Source organism: Heptranchias perlo, chromosome 17 (assembly GCF_035084215.1).
Source record: "Heptranchias perlo isolate sHepPer1 chromosome 17, sHepPer1.hap1, whole genome shotgun sequence".
Taxonomy (NCBI): Eukaryota; Metazoa; Chordata; class Chondrichthyes; order Hexanchiformes; family Hexanchidae; genus Heptranchias; species Heptranchias perlo.
Window position 1 is genome coordinate 12,974,381 of NC_090341.1, and position 13,464 is coordinate 12,987,844.

A 13,464-nucleotide genomic window follows, 5' to 3' on the forward strand; every position below is an offset into this window, starting at 1 on the left:
CAATAATCATGGGCGATTTTAACTTTCACATAGATTGGACAAATCAAATTAGCAAAAATAGCCTTGAGGAGGAGTTCACAGAGTGTATTAGGGACTGTTTCTTAGATCAATACGTCGGAGAACCAACCAGGGAACAGGCCTTTTTGGATCTGGTAATGGATAACGAAACAGGATTAATTAATGATCTCAAAGTAAAGGATCCCTTGGGAAGCAGTGATCATAACATGATAGAATTTCACATCCAGTTCGAGAGCGAGGATCTTGGGTCTGGAACTACTGTATTAAACTTAAATAAGGGCAATAATGGCGGAATTGGCTAAAGTGGACTGGGTAAACAGATTAGATGGTATGATGGTGGATAAGCAGTGGAAAACATTTAAAAAGATATTTTATGACTCACAACAAAAATATATCCCTGTGAGGAGGAAAGACTCCACAAAAAGGGTAAACGAACCATGGCTAACTAAGGAAGTCAAGGATGGTATCAGGTTAAAAGAAAAAGCATACAACATGGCAAAGATTACTGGTAAGCCCGAAGATTGGGAAAACTTTAAAAACCAGCAAAGGATGACTAAAAGAATAATAAAGAGGGAGAAAATAAATTATGAGGGTAAACTAGAAAGAAATATAAAAACTGACAGTAAAAGCTTCTACAAGTATATAAAAAGGAAGAGGGTAGCTAAAGTAAACATTGGTCCCTTAGAGGATGAGACTGGGGAAATAAAAATGGAAAACAAGGAAATGGCAAAGGAATTGAACAGATATTTTATATCTGTCTTCACAGTAGAAGGCGCTAATAACATACGAATAATAGTAGAAAATCAAGGGGCAAAGAGGAGGGAGGAACTAAAAACAATCACTAGAGAAAAAGTACTAGGTAAACTAATGGGTCTAAAGGCTGACAAGTCCCCTGGACCTGATGGCTTGCATCCGAGGGTCTTAAAGGTAGTGGCTACAGAGATAGTGGATGCATTGGTTGTAATCTTCCAGAATTCACTAGATTCTGGAAAGGTCCCATCGGATTGGAAAACCGCAAACGTAACACCCCTATTCAAGAAGCGAGCAAGACAGAAAGCAGGTAACTATAGACCAGTTGGCCTAACATCTGTCATTGGGAAAATGCTAGAATCCATTATCAAGGAAGTAGAAGCAAGACATTTGGAGACTCATAATACAATCAAGGAGAGTCAACATGGTTTTATGAAGGGGAAATCATGTCTGACAAATTTATTACAGTTCTTTGAGGAAGTAACGGGCAGTGTGGATAAAGGGGAACCAATGGATGCAGTATATTTGGATTTCCAAAAGGCATTCGATAAGGTGCCACATAAAAGATTACTGCACAAGATAAGAGCTCATGGTGTTGGGGGTAATGTACTGGCATGGATAGAGGATTGGCTAACTAACAGAAAACAAAGAGTCGGGATAAAAGGGTCATTTTCAAAATGGCAATCTGTAACTAGTGGGGTGCCGCAGGGATCAGTGCTGGGGCCTCAACTATTTACAATATATATCAATGACTTGGATGAAGGAACAGAGTGTCTTGTGGCCAAATTTGCTGGTGATACAAAGATAGGTGGAAAAGCAAGTTGCGATGAGGACACAAAGTGTCTGCAAAGGGATATTGACAGGTTAAGCGAATGGGCTAAAATTTGGCAGATGGAATATAATGTGGGAAAATGTGAAGTCATCCACTTTGGGAGGAATAATAAAAAAGCAAAATATTATTTGAATGGAGAAATACTACAAAATGCTGCGGTACAGAGGGATCTGGGTGTCCTCGTACATGAAACACAAAAAGTGAACATGCAGGTGCAGCAGGTAATCTGAAAGGCAAACGGAATATTGGCCTTTATTTCTAGGGGGGTGGAGTATAAAATCAGGGAAGTCATGCTACAACTGTACAGGGTGCTGGTGGGACCACACCTGGAGTACTGCGTACAGTTCTGGTGCCCTTATTTAAGGACGGACATACTTGCATTGGAGGCAGTTCAGAGAAGGTTCACTAGGTTGATTCCGGGTATGGAAGGGTTGTCTTATGAGGAAAGATTGAACAGGTTGGGTCTATACTCATTGGAGTTTAGAAGAATGAGAGGAGATCTTATTGAAACATACAAAATTCTGAGGGGGACTCGATAGGGTAGATGCTGAGAGGATGTTACCCCTCATGGGGGAATCTAAAACTAGGGGGCAGAGTCTCAGAATAAGGGGTCGCCCGTTTAAGACGGAAATGAGGAGGAATTTCTTCTCCCAGAGGGTCGTGAATCTTTGGAATTCTTTACCCCAAAAAGCTGTGGAGCCTGAGTCATTGAATACATTCAAGGCTGAGTTAGACAAATTTTTGATCAGCAAGGGAGTCAAAGGATATGGGGAAAGGGCAGGAAAGTGGAGTTGAGGTAAAAATCAGATCAGCCATGATCTCATTAAATGGCAGAGCAGGCTCGAGGGGCTGAATGGCCTACTCTTATGGTCTAAGCGCAGAACTGCCCCCCACCTTGTTGGGCTTGCTACGTACTGGGTAGAAAAGTTCTCCTGTTGGGCAAAAGTCATAAAAAAATTATTTTCATCAACAGTGTGTGGGGCATTGCCACCTCCTGCCCCACCCTCCTCCCCTCCACCCTCTAAAGTATGAGAGGTATGGTTGCGATAATGTTAAGAATTGTATCCCCTTACCAATGTTTCTGGAACAACATTTTAGCATAACTTTAAAAATGAGGTCTGCAACAGATTGAACCTCTGGACTATTTACATAAGATCAGAACTTTTCTTTCACTTCTCCCCCAACTCAGCAGAAAAATGAATTATAGCACAGAAATGTGTGTCATATTATTGTAACTTGTTTGTCTATTCAAATAGCAGAGAAAGAACTCTATGAATGTGCATATAACATTGCGTCAGTATGATATCACATGCATCTGATGAAATTTGACAATAGGTTGACTATACTTATTGAGCTCTACATTAAAGTTAGATTCTATTTGTATTTAAATTCTGTGCTTGTATCAAGAGCTCTATACAACAGGAAGTAGTTAGATCCATTAGAATTCGATGTAATAGGGCTGTGAATTGGTCCACTAGAATTGTAGAGAATAGGAATTGACGTATTCCATTAGAATGCTCTACAACTGGACTGAGTGGGAACTGGTTTGGTCCATTTGATGTCTATGTAATAGGGGAGAAGAGGAAAGGGTTTGTATCACTGGAAGTACATTCCTAGATCAGGTATGTGCTGGGAGTAACTGACTGTATCACAGCATACTGTTATGGTTTACAAATTCGAATAGGTAGCTCCTAAGGATTGGAATAGTAGTTTAATCTGACATTCCACAGAATGGATATGGAATTCTATGAGATCCCATAGAATTGACTGGAAGTGACTCAATAAATAATGGGAATCTATTCCCAGATCAGGTACTGATGTAATTGAATTGAATGTTTAATGCATAAATATGTTTTGTACAAACCTGTTGAATACTTCAGCTGGACCTGTCCGTCAATGATTTCTGCTGCAATAAAATCATGTTTTTCATTAAATCGCCCATTGTAGAACAGGAGGCCATTATTTTCTTGTGTAGCGAACCTGAAAGTACAGACAACAGATTCAGTAATGAAATGTATTTCTATTTCTGGCACTCTCTTTCACAACATCGTGGGCAAGGAGCGTGTGAATCTGATCTGTCACTAAAATTCTGCCAAGAGCTCTCCCTGACCTGTAATCCTTACTGACAAACAAATCACAACATTGAACTAATGGTCTCACTCTGACAGGTCCAGCGGCTTCATATGAAGGCAGTTTATCACTGACCTATAAAGTGAAGTGAATCCAGAATCTCTCAGCTGAGCATAAACAATGGCGAGTGACTGATACAGACAGACTGACGGAGACTACCTGATAAAAGCTTTCATTCATGGCCCATATACATGAGATTTATTTTAGTGTGTAGCCTAGTGTAGTATACCCTGCACTCCACGTAGGTACAGTTAATCCTTCTCCAGACATGGGAAATCACACTAGTCACCAATCTCCTCTTTGGACATGAAGTTCACATACGTACAGCAACTCCCTTCTCTGGCTGTGAGGTTCATGATGGCGCATGGTTTACATACCAGTATAGAAGCTCCTCTTTCCGGCTATGGGATTTACCCAATTACAGAGACTCCCCTCTTTGGCCCTAAGCATAGAAGCTTCTTGCTCTATGCATTTCATCCAATTACCAACGATCTCATCTCTCAACATGGGTACAAAATGTCCCTCTCTAGCTATGGGCTTATTGTGTTAGAGAGGCTATTGCTCCAGCCTTGGATGCAGACCCCTCTCCCTCTGACCAAAGTAACAAACATTCCCCTCTGAGGATTCTGCACAAGCATGGTTCCCATCAGGAGGGGCTGACGTCGTGCTTTCTTCATGAAATGCTTCATTTTGTGATCATGTCTGTGATGAGGCACTTTTGTAAAATATATGCTTCCTTTCAGCAATGTCATGAAGTTCTGCTCAATGACACCAAGTATTCTTTTAATATGTTCAATATACCATTTTTATCTTTCTTACTTTCTTCCCAATGTTGTAACAGTACTGTCTCCAGTGACTGCACATTTACTCATTAGGCTGTAAGCAAGTGACAGTCTGAGCACTGCAGACTTTTTAAAAAAATTATTCATTTTTGGGATGTGGTCATCACTGGTAAGGCTGGCAATTATTGCCCATTCCTAGTTGTTTTTGAACCGTTCCAGTCCGTGTGATGAAGGTGCTCGCACAATGCTGTTGGGTAGGGAGTTCCAGGATTTTGATCCAGAGACGATGAAGAAACAGTGATATATGCCCAAGTCAAGATGGTTAGCGACGGAGGGCAACTTGAAGGTGATGGTGTTCCCATGCATCTGCCGCCCTTGTCCTTCTAGGTGGTGGAGGTCACGGGTTTGGGAGGTGCTGCCGAAGAAGCCTTAGCAAGTTGCTGCAGCGCATCATGTAAATAGTAGAGTACACACTGCAACCACAGTACGCCGGTGGCGAATATTTAGGCTAGTGGGTGATGTGCCGATCAAGCGGACTGTTTTGTCCTGAATGCTGTCGAGCTTCTTCAGTGCTGATGCAGCTGCACCCTTCCAGGCAAATGGAAAGTATTCTATCACACTTCTGAGGTGTTTTTTGGGTGGTTTGGGGCTACTACGTTAGGCTGACAAAGAGTACATTTATATAGGGCACAACCAATTGTTCAACAATTGTTACTCAGGAAGGAGAGGGCTGCTGATGAATAATGCTCAATTTTGCACCATCAAGAACTAGCAAACTTCTCAATAAGTGGTTTGAATGTCAGTCAAGGTTGGTAAATGGACTAATGACCTTCAATGTTTTATTGCTCCAACTACCAGACTGAATCAGCTTGCTACTTTTTTTCATGTACCGTATCATGTTGTAAAAGCAACCACTGGGTCACTGTCAGCCACATTCAAATAATATGTGCCACAGGACAGAACTATTTCCCAAATATAAAAATATCTAGATTAGCAGAGAAACATATCATAAAGTACCACATAATAGACTTATTAGAAAAATTAAAGCTCATGGGATTAAAGGGACAGTGGCAGTGTGGATACAAAATTGGCTGAGGGTTAGAAAGCAGAGAGTAGTGGTAAATGGTTGTTTTTCAGACTGGAGGGAAGTATACAGTGGTGTTCCCTAGGGGTCAGATATAGGACCAGTGCTCTTTTTGATATATATTAATGATCTGGATTTGGGTATACAGGGTATAATTTCAAAGTTTGCAGTTGACACGAAACTCAGAAATGTAGTAAACAATGTGGAGAATAGTAACAGTCTTCAGGAGGACACAGATAGACTGGTGAAATGGGCAGATGAAATTTAACGCAGAGAAGTGTGAAGTGATACATATTGGTAGGAAGAATGAGGAGAGGCAATATAAACTAAATGGTACAATTTTAAAGGGAGTGCAGGAACAGAGAGGCCTGGGGGTGTATGTACCCAAATCTTTGAAGGTCGCAGGACAAGTTGAGAAGGCTGTTAAAAAAGCAAATGGGATCCTGGACTTTATTAATATTGGCATAGAGTACAAAAGCAAGGAAGTTATGCTAAATGGTAAAAAGCACTGATTAGGCCTCAGCTGGAGCATGGTGTTCAATTCTGGGCACCACACTTTCGGTAAGACGTCAAGGCCTTTAAAAGGGTGCAGAAGAGATTTACTAGAATGGTACCAGGGATGAGGGACTTCAGTTATGTGGAGAGACTGGAGAAGCTAGGGTTGTTCTCCTTAGAACAGAGAAGGTTAAGAGGAGATTTGATAGAGGTATTCAAAATCATGAACGGTTTTGATAGAGTAAATAAGGAGAAACTGTTTCCAGTGGCAGTGGCAGAAGCGTCGGTAAGAAGAGGACACTGATTTAAGGTGATCGGCAAAAGGTGACATGAGAAAACCATTTTTTTTACGCAGCGAGTTGTAATGATCTGGAATGCCTGAACTGCCTGAAAGGGAACAGATTGAATAGTAACTTTCAAAAGGGAATTGGATAAATGCATGAAGGGAAAACATTTACAGGGCTATGGGGAAAGAGCAGGGGAATTGAACTAATTGGATGGCACTTTTAAAGAGCTGGCACAGGCACGATGGGCCAAATGGCCTCATCCTGTGCTGTACCATACTATAATATGAAGGAAAATGGCGAGGCAAAAAAATTGTCCAATAAAATGCTGTATAAGCTATGCAGGAAGCTAGACTGAAGATTTATTTTCAACAGGTCACTTTTTTCACAATTTTTTTTTTAAAAAACGGTATTTTGCCTCTTTTTCTTGATCTCTCCAGCCCATTCTCGCAACTTCAACCAAACGGGTTTGTAGGCTAGCTGCTTCCAAGCAGCAAAATCAACCTAAGCAGAACACAAGGCGGCACGGGAGAGAGAGTCAATGCAATCTAGGATTGATTCTCCCTCCCAACCTCTCGTCCTGTAGGGAAGCAGTGGGGGCCTCAGATATTGTGGAATATCATTCTCCTCCTCCCTGCTGGCTCGGTAGTAGCAAGAAAACACAATAGAAGCCTGATGCAAGTACTTCAAGAATAAGGCTTTCATTCATGACTGTTCTCTTTGCACGTACAAATCTGGTTACCAGCAGTCCTTTTCTTTCATCTGACAGATTGCATCTAGTAAGATTTCACTGTATTTGTAATGTGGAATTAGAATGTGCACTTTCCCAACCAAATCACAACAAAGTGAATGAAATGGGATAAAAGCACAATTAAAAACAAATCAAAATGTCTCCCTATATTTCCTCTATTTGATTTGTCTCTTAAATTGACAACATGTGCAACATGTATCTAGAGGTCTGAATCAAGTAGAAAATTATATGTTTTAAGTGTTTATTTTCTTATAAGAAGACAAATGCAAAAAATGAAGCTAGCCTCATTACTGTTATCAAAATACCAGTGTTGTTTTCCCAAATTACTTTTCTTTTTATAGAACCTGGTATTTTAATTTTACACGTAAATGGATTACACTGGCTTTTGAGAGCTTCGAGGGCTGATAATATTATCCATTGTTTTACCGGGAGATACTCTGCTATTATGTTGGGTGCATTTTTTTCCCGCTTTAATTTAAAGATTTTAATTTTACAGAGTCACAGACTTCCTTTTATCATTTATGAATGTAAATACAAGATTTTCAGAATTTAATTTTTTTATGTTTCATTTCAAAGGTTGAAATGATATGTTGCTGGCAGCTACAACTGTAGCAAACCACATTTCTAGTAAAATGGATGGAAAGAACTTGCATTTATATCGTGCCTCTCATGACCTCAGAACATCCCAAAGCGCTGTACAACCAATGAAGTACTTTTGAAGTGTAGTCACTGTTGTAATGTAGGAAACAAAGCAGCCATTTTGCGCACTGCAAGATCTCACAAACAGCAATGTGATAATGACCAGATTATCTGTTTTAGTGTTGTTGGTTGAGGGATAAATATTGGCCAGGACACCAGGGAGAACATCCCTGCTCTTCTTTGAAATAGTGCCATGGGATCTTTTACATCTCTCTGAAGTGGGACTTGAACACACAACCTTCTGAGTTAGAGGTGAGAGTGCTACCCACTGAGCCACGGTTGACATTAAGATCAAGACAGGGGACCAGGACAGAAAAAAAGCCTCCATTTTCCCCTCTCCCACATTTGGATAGACTGCTAAAATGCAAAATTAGATTTTTTAGGAAATCTGATATTTTGCAAACACAGACACACACACTAGTGCAGGCAAGGCAAAATAGTAGTGCACCTTTGGTATCTGATCCTGTCCAATGTTCTGATTGTTGCTCCAAAGATAATACATGCCTGCCCACCCTCCACCCCTATAAAAGGGAGGGAAATATATATTTTTAATAGGCAGATCAGTCAGTCCAAGACGATGCTGTGCACCTCATGGTTACCACTTATAGAATAGTAATCCAAGAGGCCTTAGAACACATTGCCTGCCAGCTTGAAACATAGAAACATAGAAAATAGGAGCAAGAATAGGCCATTCGGCCCTTCGAGCCTGCTCCGCCATTCAATATGATCATGGCTGATCCTCTATCTCAATACCATACCCCTTGATGCCTTTTGTGTCTAGAAATCTATCTAGTTCCTTCTTAAATATATTCAGTGACTTGGCCTCCACAGCCTTCTGTGGTAGAGAATTCCACAGGTTCACCACCCTCTGAGTGAAGAAATTTCTCCTCATCTCAGTCCTAAATGTCCTACCCCGTATCCTGAGACTGTGACCCCTCATTCTGGACCCCCCAGCCAGGGGAAACATCCTCCCTGCATCCAGTCTGTCTAGCCCTGTCAGAATTTTATATGTTTCAATGAGATCCCCTCTCATTTTGCTAAACTCGAGTGAATACAGGCCGAGTCAACCAAACCTCTCCTCATACGACAGTCCTGCCATCCCAGGAATCAGTATGGTGAACCTTCGTTGCACTCCCTCTATGGCAAGTATATCCTTTCTTAGGTAAGGAGACCAAAACTGCACACAATACTCCAGGTGTGGTCTTACCAAGGCCATGTATAACTGCAGTAAGACATCCTTGTTCCTATACTCAAATCCTCTTGCAATGAAGGCCAACATACCATTTGCCTTCCTAACCGCTTGCTGCACCTGCATGTTTGCTTTCAGTGACAGGTGTACAAGGACACCCAGGTCCCTTTGTACATCAACATTTCCCAATCTATCACCATTTAAATAACACGCTGCCTTTCTGTTTTTCCATCCGAAGTGGATAACTTCACATTTATCCACATTATACTGTATCTGCCATGTATTTGCCCACTCATTCAACTTGTCTAAATCGCCTTGAAGCCTCTTTGCATCCTCCTCACAACTCACGATCCCATCTAGTTTTGTGTCGTCAGCAAACTTGGAAACATTACATTTGGTTCCCTCATCCAAATCATTGATATATATTGTGAATAACTGGGGCCCAAGCACTGTCCACCCCACTAGTCACTGCCTGCCACCCCGAAAAAGACCCATTTATTCCTACTCTCTGTTTCCTGTCTGTTAACCAATTTTCAATCCATGCCAGAATATTACCACCAATCCCATGTGCTTTAATTTTGCACACTAACCTCTTATGTGGGACGTTATCAAAGGCCTTCTGAAAATCCAAATAACCACATCCACTGGTTCTCCCTTATCCATTCTACCAGTTACATCCTCAAAAAACTCCAGTAGGTTTGTCAAGCATGATTTCCCTTTCATAAATCCATGCTGACTTTGTCTAATCCCATTGATATTTTCTAAGTGCCCTGTTATCACATCCTCACGTCTCATTTGGGGAGACATTGGGCCCGATGTTAGCAGGGCTGCGGGCTCTCGGCGGGGGGGCTATCGGGCGCGTGGGTAACGCGCCCGGTGAAATTAGTCAGCTCCCCGCGCGATTGTAGCATACAATCCACTAATTGGATCCACTTACCTGCTCCTCCGGGTTCCCCACTGCTGATCTGCGCGTCGGGCGGACTGCGCATGCGCAGTAAGATCTGTCAGCTAGAGGAGCTCTACTTAAAGGGGCAGTCCTCCACTGACAGATGCTGCAACAAACAGAAAATATCACAGCATGCAGCAGCCCAGGGGGAAGGCTGCTCCCAGTTTAATAATGCCTCACTCCAGGTATCAATACATGGGGTGAGGAGGAGGGGGAGGACAGAGATCTTCCTCCCGGCGGGCGGGAGGAAGCAGCCTGCCTCTGCCACCAAGAAGGCCTGGCTCGAGGTGGAAGCCTGTGGCCAGTGGGGTACCACAGGGATCGGTGCTGGGTCCCTTGCTGTTTGTGGTCTACATTAATGACTTGGATATGAATGTAAAAGGTATGATCAGTAAGTTCGCTGATGATACAAAAATTGGTAGGGTGGTAAATAGCGAGGAGGATAGCCTCAGTCTGCAGGACGATATAGATGGGTTGGTCAGATGGGCGGAACAGTGGCAAATGGAATTTAACCCGGAAAAGTGCGAGTTGATGCACTTTGGAGGGACTAACAAGGCAAGGGAATACACAATGAATGGGAGGACCCTAGGCAAGACAGAGGGTCAGAGGGATCTTGGTGTGCAAGTTCACAGATCGCTGAAGGCGGCAGAACAGGTAGATAAGGTGGTAAAGAAGGCATATGGGATACTTGCCTTTATTAGCCGAGGCATAGAATATAAGAGCAAGGAGGTTATGATGGAGCTGTATAAAACACTGGTTAGGCCACAGCTGGAGTACTGTGTGCAGTTCTGGTCGCCACACTACAGGAAGGATGTGATCGCTTTGGAGAGGGTGCAGAGGAGATTCACCAGGATGTTACCAGGGCTGGAGCGCTTCAGCTATGAAGAGAGACTGGGAAGATTGGGTTTGTTTTCCTTGGAGCAGAGGAGGCTGAGGGGGGACATGATTGAGGTGTACAAAATTATGAGGGGCACAGATAGGATGGATACTAAGGAGCTTTTTCCCTTCGTTGAGGGTTCTATAACAAGGGGACATAGATTCAAGGTAAAAGGCGGGAGGTTTAGAGGGGATTTGAGAAAGATCTTTTTCACCCAGAGGGTGGTTGGAGTCTGGAACTCACTGCCTGAAAGGGTTGTGGAGGCAGGAACCCTCACAACATTCAAGAAGCATTTGGATGAGCACTTGAAATGCCATAGCATACAAGGCTACGGACCAAATGCTGGAATATGGGATTAGAGTAGACAGGGCTGATGGCCGGCGCGGACACGATGGGCCGAAGGGCCTCTATCCGTGCTGTATAACTCTATGACTCTATGACTCTAAGAGGTCACCTGCACCACCAACATATCGCCCACCTGCATACAGTGCAGGAGGCGCTCCAATGACCTCAGTAGGTCAGCCAAAGTGAGTACACTTACTCTTTCCCCTACACTCCGACTGCCACATCACCGCCCCCAACCCACATCTCCTTCTGCACTGCCAACACTACTCTGTCACATCACCCCTCATACCCACTCAAACCTCATCCTCATCTTACCTGCACCTACTCACCTCGCCAGTACTCATCCCGCCACTACCACTCAACCCAATCCTCATACAATCTCATGGCTCTGTCTCGTACTCACCCTCTCATGCATCTCTTTCACGGCCAGCCTCACTCAACCTGCCACTACCTGTGCTGCAGCCACAGGGCATGCATCACATATGTGCAGTAGGCAGCGTAAGGCAAACGTGTCGTGAGCATGAAGGGGATGCACAAGGGTGTTTGAGGATTTGTCATGGTTGTTACTTATATTGAATTTCTGACCAACTCACTTCACATATTATATTGGCATCACTACTGCCATGTCTTCGCGAATCTTGTCTGGTCTGTGCAATAATGCCCTTTCCCGAGGATCACTATAAAGACCCACAACTGATGCCACCCATTGTGTCACTGCAGAGTGGGTGTAGGTGTATTTGCAGGGCTCTTTTGTGCAGACGGCTGAGAGACGTCGGCGATGTCCCCGGTTGTACCCTGGAAGGATGCGGAGGAGAGGTTGTTGAGGGCAGTGGTGACTTTGACAGCGACAGGTAAGAAGATGGTGTTCGGGCCAGCCAGGAGCAGCTTGGCATGAAGGAGGCTGCAGATGTCCATGACTACATGTCGAGTCACTCTGAGCCTCCGTGTGCACTGCTGCTCAGAGAGGTCCAGGAAGCTGAGCCTCGGTCTGTGGACCCTGTGGCGAGGGTAGTGTCCTCTGCGACGCATCTCTCTCTGCGGTAGCCCTCCCTCCTGCTGTGCAGGTGGATGTGTCACAGCACTCTGTTGTGGAGCTCCACGTGTCAGAGGTGGACGGCGAGGCTGGTGAGGCTGGTGATGCTGTTCGCCCTCCGAGGAGGTCATGACTGCAGCTACGGCGGCCCCCATCCGGAAGATGTACATCTGAGGGGGTCCGCAAGGTAGGTACATGTGTCTGGACACCGGGGTAAGTGTGCAAGTTGGTGACTTTGATTGTCAGGAGGAGGGTGGTGGAGGCCAAACTTTGTCCCAAGTGACAGAGTGGCCTCCTGCAATGAGTGAGGGTCTCCCCCCCGACCTGTCAAATGGACCTTTGCAGCTGCCACAGGCTGATGGCTGCAACAGGTCCATTTGAACTGGGAGTGTTTCCCCCAGTGTAGGAAACAGTCCCAGTTTGCTCTAAAATCCCACCCCTCCTCACATAATCCCTTAATCAGGTCAGTTAATGACCTGAACAAGCCAAATAAATACTTTCAAGTGGCATCCCGCTGGCTTTAATTGCCTGCGGGATTCCCACCAGCGGGGGCTGCGCGCACACGCCGGCACGTCAGCGGGGAACCCGGAAGTGCAGCGGGTTCGAGGCGGGCTCCGGTCCCGCTCCGGGATTTCACGATTTTCGGGGCCACCCCCGCCAGGAACGCACCCGATAGCGGGTGCTAAAATGCTGCCCATTGCTCCATTCAACATTTCCACAGTTTATGTTAGGATTTATATACAAGTCCAGGGAAAGGCACTGATTATAAATCTGTTATATATTGGTTATACCTTCCCGAAGGTTTTTATAATCTGGAACCATTTGGGGGTAAAAATTGTGGGTGCTATGTTGATGCAATTTGTACATTACATTTTCTGGCACATTGGTAAACTGGAACCACATAAAATTAGTTTATATCCAGATTTATAAACAAATTCTATCTCCCCTCCCTCATTTAATATATTTCAATAAGCATGTGGCACACATTGACATTATATAAATCGCTACAACTCTCTTAACCAAAAAAGAAACAGCCATTCAAGATCTAAGACACACTGAACAAACAGAAAGATGCCTGGACAATGCAGCTCAACCAGGCAGCAGCTCTTCTTTACATTTTAGGATGATTCATTCAGATTTTACAACAGCTTTTGGAGGCACTTACCGTAGCATCAAAAGTGTTTTTTTCGAGTGTGTCTTGCACAGCAGGAATTGTTCAGCTAACAATTTCTGCCATTGAGCGCCTCAG

General features: G+C 43.8%; 1 protein-coding gene across 1 annotated transcript in view; it reads right to left on the reverse strand.

Moving 5' to 3' along the window:
* The window catches only part of celsr3 (cadherin, EGF LAG seven-pass G-type receptor 3), a 243,391-nt gene that overhangs the window by 140,833 nt on the left and 89,094 nt on the right, over window positions 1–13,464 (reverse strand). The window contains exon 4 of the mRNA XM_067999063.1: window positions 3,465–3,580. Coding sequence (XP_067855164.1) covers window positions 3,465–3,580 — 116 coding nt within the window. The remainder of the gene's footprint in view (window positions 1–3,464; window positions 3,581–13,464) is intronic.